General features: G+C 42.6%; 1 protein-coding gene across 3 annotated transcripts; it reads right to left on the reverse strand.

The window, feature by feature from the left end:
• Nucleotides 1-240: 240 nt before the first annotated feature.
• On the reverse strand, nucleotides 241-5909 carry cabp5b (calcium binding protein 5b). Of its 3 annotated transcripts, XM_030373623.1 has the most exons (7): nucleotides 5690-5909; nucleotides 5309-5373; nucleotides 4378-4408; nucleotides 4139-4282; nucleotides 2942-3051; nucleotides 2383-2530; nucleotides 1402-2182 (listed from the first exon to the last, which is right to left on the reverse strand). In XM_030373623.1, the coding sequence occupies exons 2-7, from the start codon at nucleotides 5357-5359 to the stop codon at nucleotides 2115-2117; spliced, it is 552 nt and encodes a 183-aa protein (XP_030229483.1). In that variant the 5' UTR covers nucleotides 5360-5373; nucleotides 5690-5909; the 3' UTR covers nucleotides 1402-2114. The 3 variants fall into 3 exon arrangements, with proteins under 3 accessions (XP_030229490.1, XP_030229483.1, XP_030229475.1); XM_030373630.1 differs by lacking the exons at nucleotides 1402-2182; nucleotides 5690-5909 and adding an exon at nucleotides 241-1395 and having other exon boundaries at nucleotides 5309-5522; XM_030373615.1 differs by lacking the exon at nucleotides 5690-5909 and having other exon boundaries at nucleotides 5309-5522.
• Nucleotides 5910-16591: the final 10682 nt, after the last annotated feature.

The following is a 16591-nucleotide window of genomic DNA, read 5'->3' on the forward strand; positions in this document are numbered from 1 at the left end:
GACATTTGACAAAGGAAGATTACATAATTAAAAAAAACACATTTGAACCTTTCAGAAATATATTGAACAGGGATTGTCTGTTAATAAATACTTATAAGCAGCCTGGGAGATAAACATACGTACATAACCTTTCATACAACACAGGTATTATAAAGGCATCTCCCGGTCATTTATTAGCACAAATAAGTTAATTGTATGTCAAAATGAAAGAGCCAACAAATTTGCACCATGCAAAGGAGATGTTGTTGAAATTTATTTTTAGAAAACTATTTATCTTCCACAATTTCACTCATGATAGGGATAAGCAGAATCCTCAGCACAGCACAGATCTCAAGTACAATGAGGGACTTGGAAGAATTGACCTTAATACACTTTGTTCTAAAAGATTCTCTCCATTAACCTTTTCCAGTTGCAGAGTAACATTAGATTAATTTAGTACATGAAAGCTTCCTTGTCTGCCATCTGCTCATGTCATCAGGATTAGATGGACTCAACTAATCCACGGCATAAAGACAGATTAATCCAGACATATACATGCATACCAAATGTATGAATTCATATACATACACCAGACACACACCAAATAATTTGGTTGTCTTATGCAATTGCCAATGGTTTCAAAACATGAACTTGTGTTATATGGGTTCAGTGTTACAAATCTTACTAAATATGTCAATTCTATAGGAAACAATATACATGTCAGTGTAAATGCTGAAAACTTTTTTCCTATTGGATAGCCCTGACCACATTAAGCGTGGTGAGACAGGATTAGTTGAGAGATTACAACATCAACAACACCAACAACAACAAGTGAATGCATAGGTCCAGTTGCCTCCCACAACCAGTTCATCAGTTATTAACAATTGGATTATTTGTGAAGATATATAATTCAACAGCATATTTTTCAGTGCAAAGCAGCTGCAAGAGACTGACTGCCGAAGCAGATGTCAAGGACCTTTGATATTGATAATCCATTCTTCATAAAAACTGTGTCAAAGATCAAATATTTAACTTAAGGTCTGGTTCTCCGAGGCCATTGTCACTGCATAACTCTGTGCTAGGACTGTCTTGATATATAAAGTAGACAAACAAACACAACAAGTAAAATAATATTTATGTTTTAGGTTTTAAGTCCAAGAATACAAATACATTGCAGACATTTACATGTAAAATATTTTGTGCTGCTTCTTTTCTTACGTAGCAACAAATGGCAAATATTATAAATAAATTAAACAAAATAAATCGTTTCTGGTAAGCATTTAAAAAAAGTCAGCAGTTAAAAATAGTCCAAGATGTTGATATTTAGTAGGGAAAGTACTAAAAGACTTCCTTTCCTCTGTCACACTTCCAGGATTTCTTCATGGTGCCGTTAACGGGACATCATTTTAACAAACTCTGGAAGAAAAAACAGGGAAACGCCAATAATGCTAAAGATCTTTAAAGGTTGAACCGTTCCCTAGTTAAGATCTAATCAATTTGGTTTGAGACGTTTCTGAAGGGGTTTTGCGGGGAAAAGCACACTGCACACATCTCAAACACCCAGTTCTAAAAGCCACTCGCCCAAACCCCTGCACTCTTATTTTTATTATTCCTAAAACAGCAGGAAAGTCACTAAATCCTTAAATCTAGGACTATGTCACTAGATACTGATCCAGAAATCTTTTTTATTTCCTGCATGCATGGTGTCAACCCTTGACAAAATAACTATTCCAGCTCCAAAACAGCTTGAAATATTTTGCATGAACAGACTCACATTGTGTTTTATGGAAGTGATATAACCTGAACGAACAAATGCTTATTTTTGAGTGATTCGTTGTAATAATTTTAAGTAAAATTAATCATTTTAAGTCAGTGGCTACATTTAAATCAATTTAAAAGGGATTTGTGAAAAATCTCCTTGCAGCTAGATAGCTTTGTTTTTCTTTCCAATTGAAAAATGTTTGTCAGCATTCAAATTGCCAATGTAGCAACAATGGCTGGTACTCAGACCAAGCCAGTCTCTTGACTGGCTTTTGTGGGTAGATTCCTTTAGCTGTCGTGCATCCTTGTAGACATGTCCACCTTCCCCCATAGTATATTGACAATTAACTTGGCCTCTCCTGCAATGGCTTACTTCAGTCACAGACAATCCTGAACTCTCCATGATGGTCATTGCGCTCATCCATTGTTTCCTTTGTTGTTACTGCCAACGATGTGAAAGTTTCCCAGTCAGGTCATGTACATCCATTGTCTCATTGAAGATGCATGGTGCATTTCAGCCTTTGGCTTGCCATGACCATCCTTTATTAAATAAAATACTTTGCTGCCAAGAAGAGTGTGTGCGTATATGTGTGCTAATGTGTGTGCGTGTGCATGTGTGTGTGTGTGTAGTTTGCCTCTCACCCTCAAAGTCAACTGTGCCATCTCCATTTTTGTCCGCCTCCCGGACCACCTGTTCGATCTCGGTCTTGGTGGTCTGCTCGCCCAGTAACTTGGTCATCGCATGGCGCAGTTCTTCAGTGGTGATGCTGCCGTCACCATCTAAGTCAAACTTAATAGTAAATGGAAAGAATATTAGCCTACAATATTTTCAATGTATAATTATTTATTCATAAATAATAATGATATCATTTTTATATGGCTACTCTATGCTACCATTTCTGAGGGCCAAAATCAGTTTCTCATCCCTTGTCAAACGTCTCCATCTGAATTTGATTGCTTACAATATTAATTAATCTGTTTGATTACTAATCACTGGGATAACCAATAAATCGTTTTTTTATTGGATTTTATAAGGACTTTATGGAATGTTGAATTTAATTAATTTAAGATGGTTAAATTACAACTGCTTTCAGAGTCTTATAATATTAGGAATTTTTTAACACACACATCAAACTTTTCCAGAGGAAACTCTACTAGAAATGCATAGCTACTTAAATAGCTTACATAGCTATCATCTCACCTCTTTAAATGCATCTTTCAGTTCTTTCAGCCCGATCATCCCTGACGTTTCTGCCAGAAGCTTGGGGGTCATCAGTTCCACAAAATCTTCAAAGTCTACTCTTCCTCCCACTGTGGTACAATAAAAGCAACACATTCATAAGGTCATTAAAAAACACGCAATTCCCAAAGCTCACAACATAACCCTAACCTCAAGCAGGGTTATCTGTTCTGCATACAGAACAGAATGCATCGCAGGTGATTGATCCCAGCCAAATGGAACTGGGTCTGTTCCCAAATTCTGCAGCCTTCTTTTAGTCATCCTAGAGTAAGATGCCTAACCCTTCTAGATCCTTAAAGGCATTATCCGGCAAAAGTCCGATGTCGTTTTTTGAACGTCTTTCATGAGTTGGTTGCCGTACAGCTTTGCCTTGATATTTGAATATTTAAAAGACAAAACTAGATGCCAATCAAAGTGCTATGAGACAAGAGAGAAATGTAACCTTAATTGGAAAAAATACATAGCCAGTTTAATGCCAGTGCAGCCATGTGTCATAACTACATAAGCCAGCTGTATACTCAAAAAAGTTAAAATTATTGTTCGGGCACAAAGACATGCAAAATAACTGTTGAATATATTATACAAATCTTTTGGTATTTATCGGGATATTCTGCTGATGCACTCATTGCTCATGACCGGAGTCTTCCATAAGACCTACCGCTAAAGCTTGCGAGCAAGTCAGAGAAAAGTTGTGACTTTGTTGAGCGACCTTTGCTTGCTCTTAGCGATGGCGGTACCAGAAGTTTTGTGTATTTGTTAGCATATTAAATAATTTGGCTCTTGCATAACCTGCTTGCATTGATCAAGGTAAGCTCAAACTCTATGCATGCATAACGTGGTGTTAATCAGAACCGCAATTCGTATCCTATGTTGACACTACTTAACCATCACGCAAGTTGAAGTGTGTCTTATGAGAGATGCCTGAAGAGAGGGGTTGGATTATTTTCAGTTCGATACTTCAAAATTTAGCTTGACTGGTTTCTCCAAACTATCTACCATACCTTTAACTAATCTCAGGGACCATAACACAAAATATAAAACAAGTTAATGGACATTTTATGTGAAAGTATGATTGTGTATGTGAAGAAGAAATGGACGTTCTGGTGCCAAAAACTTCTGAAATAGCGATGTGTGAATAAGGCCAACAGAAAGACTTACAGTTCATGTTGATGTTCTGGCCCAGTTCTATGAGTTCCATTTCGGTTGGCATGTAGCCCATAGTTCTCATAAGGTTTCCCAGGTCCTTACAGCTTATGAAGCCATCTTTGTCCTTATCAAACTCCTCAAAAGCCTCCCGTAACTCTACCAACAAAAAATATACATCAAATCAATATGATTCAAATAACGGTTAAAGTCAAATAACGGTGTGAAAAGAAAAGGGAGCATTTGTAGCCTACCTTCTATTTCCTCATTGGTCAGTTGTCTTTGCTGTTAAAAAAAGTAAACTCATTACATTATCTATCTGCTCTGCAGATAGAAAAAAAAAAAAAAAAAATGTTTTGATTGATAGTTGTATTTTTGGACTTGAAATAAATGATATGTTTTGGGTTTTTATCTGTATCTTGTGAATTATTGAAGGAAATTGGGGAATAAAATGGTTAAAAAGTTATTTACCATGCATTTATATGGAATCAAATTGAGGCCAAACGAAAAACGAAAAAAAAATATGGCGACAAGGGGAGGTTTTTGTTTACAATTCAAAATTTCATTAATCGGAACCAACGATTTTCTCCCTGAGGACAATACTTTGGGCATCAATTGGACTTCATATCTTAACGTGTATAAGCAAACATTATGTAGCAGTAATATACCTTTTCATACAAATAAATAGCATTTAGTCTTAACACAGGTTGGAGGCTCAGATGTTCAGGTATTACTGACATTGTTGCATCGTCCTATGGCATATCTTTGGATATGATAAATGATATCACCCATCTCCAAATGCTGTCAGGGACAGCATTTTTTATGCTGTGGACAGGACTTTTCTGTCGTGACATGGTAAACACAGTTGGTGGTCCTCTTTTTAATTATTCAATAACTCAGTGAACACTTGTTTATACTTAACTTGCGCCTACCTGGCCACATCACACTTATATGAACAGAAACCCAAACCTCAAGTATGTTTTCCGTTCTTTTCCTTTTTTTGTGCATTTTAAAAGACCTCTGTTTAGGACACACGGTAAATTTGTGATAAGGTAATTTTTTAAAGAAAAGGTTGGTAATATTATAATTCTTTGAGTGCAAATTCTAGTATTTCAGTAGGTGAATTTAAAGATGCACACACTGTGAAGTTAAGAAGTCACTGTACTAGTCAATAGCAAAACTTACCTGTCTTCTGTTGCCACGCCTGAGGAAGATACAGGCCTGTCCCGAACTCATGATGCTCCAAGGTTCTGGAGAAGATCACAGATTTATCAGTCCCTAAAAGAAAAACTAAACAGTGTAGTAGCCTAACTCACTACTACAACACGTTTGTGCAAGTGTCTTTGCGCTTGGTACAACTGTGATCTGATTTGTGCATGCCAGTAGAATGAGGTCTCTAAAGGATTATCTCAGCCTGCTTTTTCATGCAGAAAAGAACGAGAGGCTTAATGCTCAGACGATGCTTCAAAATTGTTTGTTTCCTTCATTATTCAATACAATGTGGACCATTTATGACTATTTCAGTTCAGACAAGGGAAAATGTTTTATTGCCCCCAAATAACTTACCTTCTGGGATTTTTGGAATTGGTTTCAGGAATTTTATCAATGTGGATCTTCCTTATCAGATTTCGTTTTTTTGCTGATTTTTTTCTTTTTTGTTCCCAGATTCTCGTTATGCCCCCTGTAATCCTTATTTTGGTTGAAAGTATAATGCGTTCAGTTTATCTGTTGTGCCTTGAACAGGAAGGGACTGGAATCTTTTCAACAACAGCTGTGTCGTTGAGGCCATGGAATATAAATCCAGCATATATCACATGGTTCCCAGTCCTCAATTGCATAGCATTAGTAATCTAAAAAAAACCCACATTATTTACATGCATTTATCTATACTGTAAAAAAGGATAAGCCCCCCCCCCCCCCCCAAATGGTGATGAAACTGATACATATTGGTGATGGGCAGTATGTATTTTACATTTATATTTAGGGCATTTAGCAGACGCTTTTATCCAAAGCAACTTACAATAAGTACATTTGTCATAAGAATTGAAACAATATATCGCTGTCAGTACAGTAGAGATGTTCATACAGCCAAGTGCAAATACTAACAATCGCTAGGCTAACCAATTCCCCGTGTACAGCAATGCTAGCAGCTGCAGATGTTGCACAATTAATGCCGCGTTTCCACTGCAGGGTGCGGAACGGATCAAAAACCAAAGAGATGGTTGTGGATATGAGAACACCAAAGCCCCGTCTATTATATGGGATCAGCCTATAACCTGGACTGGCTCCTTTTAATTTCTTGGCTCACATATCAGCCATAATTTGAAATGGCACATTAACACCACCCACCTTATAAAAAAAGGCAAATCAGAGACTTTATTTCCTAAGACAACTGAAAAAGTTTGAACAAAAAGCTTTTGGTGCTCTTCTACAAAGCCTTCGTTGAAAGAAACATCAAATCTTCATTCATCGTCTGGTATGGGAGCTCTGACAGTCCAAGTGGAAATTAGAGAGTTATCATCAAAGCCTCCAACATCACTGGTTGTGACCTTCCATCAATCCACTCTCTGTATGCTGAACGCAGGTTGAACCGGGCAACCAAGATCATCTGGGACACCTCACATCTGAGCCATGATCTCTTCCAACTTCTGCCCTCTGGAAGAAGCTATAGATCTCTTGGATATCTTGGAACGACACCCTTCAACAACAGCTTCTACCCTTCAGCAATTAAACTCCTGAAGATTAGGCTCTACTTATTTATTTAAATGTATCCCCTCCCGCTATTAATCCCCTCCCCCACATACACAATGCATACCATTTATATGCCCCGATGATATAGCAAGACATGTGCATGTACAAACCTGGTTTGGACATGTTCCGTTCGTTACAATGGTTTATGCTGCAGGTGTACATCTGCCCAGGTAGCCATTCGTGGCGGGAAAGAGGGAGTCGGCATGGATGCCGAACTTTCCCTTTGGACCTCAGTGAAGTTCACTAGTATTGTAACTCCTGAGCTGTGTGGTGCCATCGAGAAGCCAGTTGATATTGATGGAGGCAGGGCCAAATCTGTAAACCAGGCACACCAGCTCATTTGGACCCTGCAGAAGTACGGCCGAAGGCTGGCTATGGGAAAGTGATCCTGAAAGAGAATGACAAAATGTGAGCATCAGTTAAGAATTTATACACACAAGAATCAAGGCAGAAAGGAAACCAGCATGTGATGCCTGTTGTCCACTTGCAGATTAATGCACAGAGGGATGTGTTCACTACACGCCATCAAAATATTTTGTGAGGAAATGTTGAAAAGTATATTTAATGTACATATCCAATTCAGCTAATGAACTCCCAGCCCACTCCTCGATGACAATACACACATTGATAAGGGTGAGCATAATTAGAAGTAAATTACAGTTTTCAGTTGTCCATCGATTATTATTTGTGCAGAATGTGATGTTCATGCCAAAAACGGCCATTAAATGAAAACTTGGTTAGTTTGACACCAAGTTTTAACTCCAACTCTACCTCGAACAAATACAGAGAATTGTAGTAGTATATAATACATAAGAAAAAAGGAGGCTCAAATAAACTCCAAGTACTCTTATGAAGTATTGCTAAATAATACTTACAAACTCTTTTTCCTACATATCATTGGTATTGTTTTAGTTGATCATAAATTGCTTTGTAGGAGCAACCATTTTTTAAGGTCCTCTTCATCGTATTGTTTTAATGATCGATGGAAAAAATGGCAATAAAACTTCCTTTATTTGATCTAACATGAGAAAATAAAAGGAGATGCATCAGTATTAAATAAGTTGGTAACAGTGTCCATTTAATTTCCAGAATCGATTAGTATCGGCATCGGCAGTTATTCATAATGTACAATCATTTAGTGATTCATGAAAGTACCAGAATAATTTGAGTTATTGCAAATAAGAATTACTGCCCGAAGACTCTCCGTACATTGATGGCAGTGGTTCCAATACTGTTGACCAGTGTGATGAGGAAGAGGATGATGAAGGTGTTCAATGTGCTTTGCATGCTGTCTTGTTGTCCATCCGCAGCGTTACTCCATTGGCTTTGAGTCAAGACAAGAAACGCTGGTCGGGAGAGTCCAGCATCTATCAATACTTGATACTCAACCTCTGTCACTGGTATACTTGCTGAAAACCAATGTCACACTTATTATGTTTGCAGCGTGTATATAGTGTCCTGCAAAAGTAGACATGTCTTAGTTATATATTAGGGCTGGCCCGAATGCCATTTTTCAGGCTTCGAATACTCGTTGGTTTTTCCGAGCGAATATTTGAATACTCGTTCCAGAAAAAAACATCAAAAACAACATTAATAATCCCTATATACTCCCTGGAACCAATTTTGACAGTATCTGCATATTTTGTTGAAGATTTAATAGCTTTTGAACGTTAATTAGTAGGTCTAAGTAGGTTGAAGTTCCTTAGTTTTTCCCCGTGAAAGCGAACAGCTGTTGCTCCGTTTCAAATCAGCTGTTCTCTGCATTCTCAGCCCTTACGGGAGCTTTTCAATTCCTCCTGGAACGTGCATATTTTCAGGGAATTTGTACAATAAATCCATAACAAATACCGAATATTGATAGTCTTATGTGTCCATATTATATCCATTATATTGACCGGGTATTCCCAAGACGCTCACGCTCTGCAGCAAGCCAGTCACAGTTGATTGGCGCGGCGCTGTACAGCGAACGTAAACAAACAACTAAGCTAAGGTTTTAAGTATTACTTTTCCTCCAGAGATCCCCCTAATGTTGTGTTATAAAGTAAAGGGAAACAAGATATATATTCTTCCTCCACCTCTCTCGCTTCTCTGCTTGGTGTCGCTGACGCTTATAGTTTGCCTCCCTCGCTCTGGTAACGTCACGTACGTGAAAAAAACAAAACAAAAAAAAAACGAAGCTCTGAATACTGATTTAAGCTTCGAATACTAATTTTCCGAACGAGTATTCGAATAATTCGGGCCAGCCCTATTATACATAGTATTTAGGAATAGTATATACTAATCCTTGATATCACTTACTTGTATATAATCAGATAGTAACAATAATAAGAATGCCCCAAGACTTGCTTTTCAAAGACCTATTGTATAATGTGGGTGAGCCTGGCTAGTGTGTCAGTCATTTGGGTGAATTGGTTTGATTTGAAGAGTCTACAGTAAGTGAGGAATCTTCTTCTTCAGGGCAAGACCCAGTCGAGGCAAACAAAGAACACACAAAAACAAGACACAACAATTAAAGGTCCCATGACATGCCACTAGGTGTGAGTGTGATTAGCAGTTATAAGCCGTTTTGAAAATCTGGCTCTAATGACATCACAAGTAGGGTTGAGCACCGAAACTCGGTTCCAGTAGGGAACCGGTTCCGACGTAAACGGTTGTAACGAGATCGAATAAGAACGCACATTTCGGTGCCTCATAACGGTGCCTGGCGTTTTTTAACGCCCCCTGCCCCGCCCCCATGGTGTTGCGGCGTCAACTTACGTTAGTGGTGGGCGCTATACCGGTTCACACTGAATAACGGTGTGTATTTTCGTTAGGATATGATTTTTTTATATACCGCCATACCGGTGTATTTGATTACACAACGTTCGGAACGCAGCGCTGTGCGACAGTTTCAGATGGGACCCTTTTCAATGTTGCGCTAAACACGCATGGTATGACTACGACTTTCTTTATAGGTCCATGACTGCGAGGCGTGGTATTTCAGGCCAACTGCTAAAAGAGTGTGTCACGGCTTTCAAACATATAAACCATAAAGCCTATGGGCGCCTCGAGACTCGGGACGGACTTGTCAACGCGCTGCGGCATCGCTTACTTGATGTTGTTTTGATTGAAGATCGGCAGGTTGTAGTGGGTGAACGTGAATGAACGCGCGCGCGCGCGCGTGTGTGTGTGTGTGTGTGTGTGTGGCTAGCGAATGTAATTTTAAAGTAACAAACAAACAAACTCAAAGCCGATGCATGCATCCAAAACTTTCTGTTCAAAACCAAATAAACAAATAAAAAACAGTATTTATTTGCTTCAAATACTTTTTCGTTTCAAAACTTGGGAATTAATACCGCGCAGTTGAAAACAATGTTGGCGTCTCCTTTGGCTGCCTTGCGCACCTGAGTTATATTACTTAATATGACTTTGGCAGTAATGTTGCGCCATGAAGCGTGCCTGTCTGCTTTCAGCGAGTAATTAATATTATTTATAATTATTTTTAAAAAATATATTTATCAGTCACAGCACTCACAGCAGCCTCTTCGGGTAAGTCGAGTAATTTAATGCCAACCGTAAATCTTGCATATCAAGCAGGCTAGCAAACACCGTTGCCATTCAACTCAGTGGCCGCTGACTTTCTGCGTAGTGTGAAACTCATAACAAGTCGTGCATGTATGCAAGTGTGTGCGGTTTCGTTTTTTTAAGTACCGGTTCGAGAACCGTTTTAGCACCGGAACTGTTTGAAAAGTAGAGTAGGCACCGGTATTGGATAAAGCCCAAACGATACCCAACCCTAATCACAAGTGGCCGTGTCCACCTAGATGTGTGACGGATAGATGAGCATAACATCTATTTGGGCAAGCACGTAGAAGGACTTCATGTTGATAATGTTAACATTGCCTGATGTTTTTTCAGTAATTAACTTGACAATTGGTTGGTTTTTGGAATCCATAGACATGTGGTAGACTTCGCGTCTAAACACTCTGCCGTCTTTCCAACTGTCCAAAAGTGGAAAACAAGCCGTCGTTTTCAATAATGTTTGTTGTTTTATGTTAATAATGAGCATTTCCATCTATACTCGAATTATCAACCAACCAATGCACCAAAACGTCCTTGGGGTAGAAGTCTTTCACAAAGCAAGTCAGGGTCATGTTCGTGCAACTTAAATCATCTACTGGAGGGAGCAGATAAACGGATGGAGGAACTCTATTTGGTCCTGCAAGTATGAGAGAGCAATTAGCCTATGTGCTGTTTTGCAGAGAGTTTTACCCAAATAGTTTGGTATATCATTATTTATTTTTTACCACTTGCATGCATTTTGTATAATCATGCATAGGCCCACTATTTAGGTCTATGGATTCATTCAGAAAAATATTCTAAAGGATATGGCAGTTTTGTCATTTGGTTTCATAATCTGAAAACATGCACTCGCCATTATTCTTCAAAGTATTTTTTCTTTGGTTTTTCTATTGAATCTTTAAACGAAGCCTCACAGTACCAATTAATTCCTTTGCTCCATTCGTCGTAGGCCTACGTTATCTTGGCTGTGGCAATGTACGTATTTGAATGACTCTCCTCCCTGACCACCACTGGACCACCACTTTCATTAAACCATTTAACTTCCACAGGATCGCTACTTCTGACTTTACAAACAAGTTCAGCATTCCCTTCCAAATACATTCTCTCAAGTGAGATTGGAAAGATATCGATTTCCAATTTCGTTGACGCTACAACGACTATTGAAGTGAAAAAACGTATCAGTATCAAGTCCCCTCAACATAGTTCCCTAAAACATTTATTCAAATTATTTTACATTCATATTTACTCACCGTTAAATCCCGAATCGTAGGTCAGATGAGCCTCCACATGCTCTTTACCATTTGCAAACGTACATGTGATATTAGTTCAATCATCTTTCAAGCCATTTTTAGAAAGTCCCATTCTCATTCTTTTTACCCTCAGAAGAAGTGCTGCTTGGAGGTTGATCGATTTTCTAGCCATTTCTCAACCATGTGATCGCATAATCCTTTGGTCAAAAATCAGCGGCAACGCAGCCGAAGGAAACCATCGGGCTGCTTTCAGTCTCAGAGATCAAGATACTCAGAGCTGGCAACTTATGAACCACCAGTGTAAAACAGTATAACAAAAAAGTTAGTTCGGCACATTCAAAAACACGAGGTAGCATTACATTTTTATATTGAATGCTACCTCTGACTTCTAAAAATGCATTACGTTGCACTTTTATTTTGGAATTTTAAGGCAATAAACATGTATTGCAATGTTAAGGAATTCATGTTTTTTCATTCAGATATGTAAATCAACATGTATAAATTGCTATTAGTCAATTAATGGGGAGATAATCGATAATCGAAATCGAACTGAAAAAATTAATCGTTAGATGAATCGATGCATCGAAAAAATAATCGCTAGATTAATCATTTATCCCAGCCCTGACCTAAAGCTTATGTCGCCTGGGGATCCAACCTCTGGGTAGCCACCGCTGTAGTCTACACAAAAAGGGGCAGACATAGGAGAACCAGAGGGTGTATAGCTGCCATCAGCCCCAACAGGTGCAGGATAGACTGTGAAAGCGGGAGAGCGCCAAAAAGACTGCATTTCCCAGAGGAGGCTAGAGCCTCGCTGACATCAGGTCGAGTCTAAGGAAACTCCCAAGTAGACTAGCCGACTGCTGGGGAGGGGTTAGCTCTTCCCAGTTGATGGCTAAACCCCAGGATAAGCGATGATTTATCACCGTCATGGTGTCACGTCTCGTAGCTTCCTCCGAGTGGCACAGGACAAGCAGGTCGTCGGGATACAAAGCAATATTTTTATCCCTTGACACCTGAGCGCCACCAGAACAACCTCCACACACTATGAGGAGGTGTGCGGGGCCAGAGAGTAAGCGGATGGCACTCGCTGTCATACAGACGCTGTGCTCATGAAGGTGACACGGAAATATCCTGTGAGCCTTGGGAATAGGAGCGGGGAAGAAAAAGATCCTTGAGATCCAGGGATGTGAACCAAGCGCCCCCTATAACACAGCTCTTACTTTTTCGGAGCAAAGCTCAGAGGATAAGCCGATCCAGAATTGGCTCGTGTCTCAAGAGACGAGCCACTTCCGCAGCGGGGCCCGGCAATCTAGCTCAATAGGCAGAGGTTGTGCAAAAACATAACGGCTCAATAAATAACCCTCAATTCTCAGAAGAAAACGCAAAGCGATGATCAGGAGAAAAGAGCGAGTCTGTAACTTCTGACTCAACCCCATTTCATAGAACCTATGAAAAAAGGGCAATGCAGAGCAACAAAGCTTCTCCTATGTCCGCAACTGGGCGTGGAGTTAGGAAAAAACCCAAGCCACCAACTGCGGCAAGCAACACGGCCCCTCTAACGTCCGCTCGAAACGAGAGGAATGGAGTGATGGAATTGTTCGTCTTCATGCGGAGAATACCGCTGCAGGGCAGGCCAAAGCGACAGAGTACCATGCCACGAGCATAACGGGCAGCTCCGCCTTCTCCATACAGCATCCGACTGAAGAGGGAGAAAGCGGGGAAAGTCAGGAAACGAGTCCAAGCCCGCCCATGAAGCACACGGGAACGCTGCACGGAGGCGGGGGAACCCAGGTTGAACTATGACGCTCTACAACCGCAAAGGTGGGCGTCTTCACACTGCGTGTGTGATGGAGTTGCTTGTCGGCAAGCAGGAAAACCCACGCTGAGGTCCCCACCTCAGCGTGTTATCCAACCATGTTGAGAAATAACGTCACTCTCGCTAACATGCAAAGATCTCAGGGAGAGGGCGAGCAGACGGCTGATAAAAGCTTTCTGGCCTCTCCACACTTCACATTGCGTGTAATGTCTGGCTTGTCTGCAAGCGGAGAATACTGCTGCAGGGCAGGCCGAAGCCACAGGGCAATAGAGGGCAACTCTGCCTTCTCTTTACAGCGAACTGACTGTAGGGAGAAAAGGGGAAATGTCGGGGTCTAGGGGACTGGTACATGTCGCAATATGCGACGAGTCCCCAGCCCACTCATGAAGCACACGGCGATGCCGCATGGAGGCGGACGAACCCGGGATATACTTAGCCAACAACAGCTAGGCTGAAGGGAGGGCGCCTGCATGAAATAGAACAAGAACAGAATTGAAAAGCAAAGGAATGCAGCAATATATTGTGGCTGGGGTTGGTTACTACCATAACCAAAATCCCCTACCCTGCTACTACAACTACACCTTCATACAACATTTTAAGTGTCATTTTAGCCTTTGACTTAATGTTTTTATTAAATTTATCTAATTTAAATGATAATTTGATAGTAGTAGGCAATTTAGTTTAAGGAAACCACATGGATTGGAGGTTAGGCCTTCAGAGGCATACAATGCAATGTGGTTTGTTAGAGTGGCTTCTCCTCCTTTTCGTGTCTTTGAAGCTGGTTGGTTATATTACAGTTTCAAATTTCTGCCTACAACGTCACAACATTATTATCATTCCGGGACATCAGTGACGGCAAAGCACAATGAACTCATGTTTAATTTGCTTTGGCATACGAGTCTGGCCCTACTCCAGTTCAGACAGAATTCATTCAGACCTGGCCTGGGCCAGGCCAATCACGACCGTTTATCTAATATGGTGCAGGTTTGATACGATGACTGTACAGAGTGATGTAGAAGCATTTTAATGAATAAACAAGATGGCTGCCACTCTGTGTCACACGTTCCATTGCTGTAATTGGTTGTCTATCCAATTGTGCCTGGATGAATTTTACGCACTGACTCAATGCGTTTACATGACACTCGAGAAAAACAAATTATTGGGTTAGTCCGACTATAATTTCATTTTTAAGATGCATGCATGCACCAAGTCTGACTAAGATTTGACCAAATCAGGTTTCTCATAGTCGGGTTAAGACCCCTAGATTATTAGATTGATAGTCGCATTAATCGTGCTTGTGCAGCATACATTAAATCGGGTTGGAATCTGATTTTGTGTCTTACATGCTCGAGATTTTTTCCCGGGGCCGTGAGCCGGAAGTAGAACGAGACGATAGTCGTTTGTTGATGCCGTCGAAAAAACGAGAAACGGCTATTTATTTGAAAAGGTGGTGAAGAAGTTGTTGTGCCTACGTAGTGTGGCATCCCGCCCCGTAAGCCTCGGCCCGGACCAGCCCGAGGGTTGGTCTTGGACGGCGTGTACCGCCGTCGCCCACCAGACGGCGACCGAGAGCAGCCCTTTCGCCTCCCCAATCAGTGTGATTGGGGGACACCTGGCCGGTGGCAGAGGAGATATAAAAGGGCTGACACTTGGACAGCACGGGACAGCACGGGAGGAAGAAGGAAGCGCTCGGGTCCACGTGCAGCTAAATGGAGCGGGTTGCTCCATTTAAGGAGCAACCCGCTCCTTAAATGTACCGGTAACCCGGCTCATTTAAGGAGCGGGTTGCCACATATGGTGGAGAATGCAGGCATGAAGATCCCACTACAACCCCCCGGTAAAGTACCCCACCAATTCGGTATGCCGAATCCGGTCGGGACAGACGCCGCCGCCCCCGCGAGAGACGCCGCCGCCGCCGCCAGGGACGCCGCCGCCGCCGCCAGGGACGCCGCCGCCGCCAGGGACGCCACCGCCGCCGCCAGGGACGCCGCCGCCGCCGCAAGGGACGCCGCCGCCACCGCGGGAGAGAAGGCCGCAACGCGAGGCCGGGACGGGGCTGCGCCGCCGGCCGGCGCGGACGTGCGGACGGGTCGGCCCTGTATGCTGGCGACCTGCTGGGCGCAGGGGACATCTGGTAGTCCGACCATCCCGGCGAGGGTTATGAACCAGGACACGCAGGCCATGGTGGACACCGGCAGCGTGGTCACCCTCCTCCGCCCCGACTTGGCGGGAGGGAGGGAGGGGAAACCCATCGAGGTGGCCTGCGTGCACGGGGACATACGGTCCTATAAGACCTGCCATGTGGTCGTACGGACACCACAAGGGGTGTTTACGGCACGGGTGGGGATTGTGCCCCACCTCCCGGTTCCGCTCCTAATTGGGAGGGACTGCCCGATTGTCCGTCGGCTTTGGGACTCGGCGCTGGAGTCCCGGGGCAGGAGAGATGTGGTCGCCGCCGCGGCAGGAGAGGCAGCCGCCGCCGCCGCAGCGGGAGACGAGGCGGCGGGAGACGAGGCGGCGGGAGACGAAGCTGCCGGAGACGAAGCTGCCGGAGACGAAGCTGCCGGAGACGACGCTGCCGGAGACGACGCAGCCGACGCAGACCAAGGCCCTGGCTACCCGGGGCTTGGACAAAGGGTGGAGGAGTGTGGCATCCCGCCCCGTAAGCCTCGGCCCGGACCAGCCCGAGGGTTGGTCTTGGACGGCGTGTACCGCCGTCGCCCACCAGACGGCGACCGAGAGCAGCCCTTTCGCCTCCCCAATCAGGGTGATTGGTGGACACCTGGCCGGTGGCAGAGGAGATATAAAAGGGCTGACACTTGGACAGCACGGGACAGCACGGGAGGAAGAAGGAAGCGCTCGGGTCCACGTGCAGCTAGAGGCCCACGGAGGCCCTAGACCGCGAGTGCCTTGGTTGACTAAAGTTGACTGTTAATAAATGCCCGCAATGGCTTTAACCTTCACCAAACGCATCGTTTGTACCGGTAACCCGGCTCATTTAAGGAGCGGGTTGCCACAGTAGTTAACCCCTATAATAATGCTGCGAACCGTTTGTATTAGGGGTGCGACGAGATCTTTTTTTTTTGTGAG

Source organism: Gadus morhua, chromosome 2, assembly GCF_902167405.1.
Source record: "Gadus morhua chromosome 2, gadMor3.0, whole genome shotgun sequence".
Lineage (NCBI taxonomy): Eukaryota > Metazoa > Chordata > Actinopteri > Gadiformes > Gadidae > Gadus > Gadus morhua.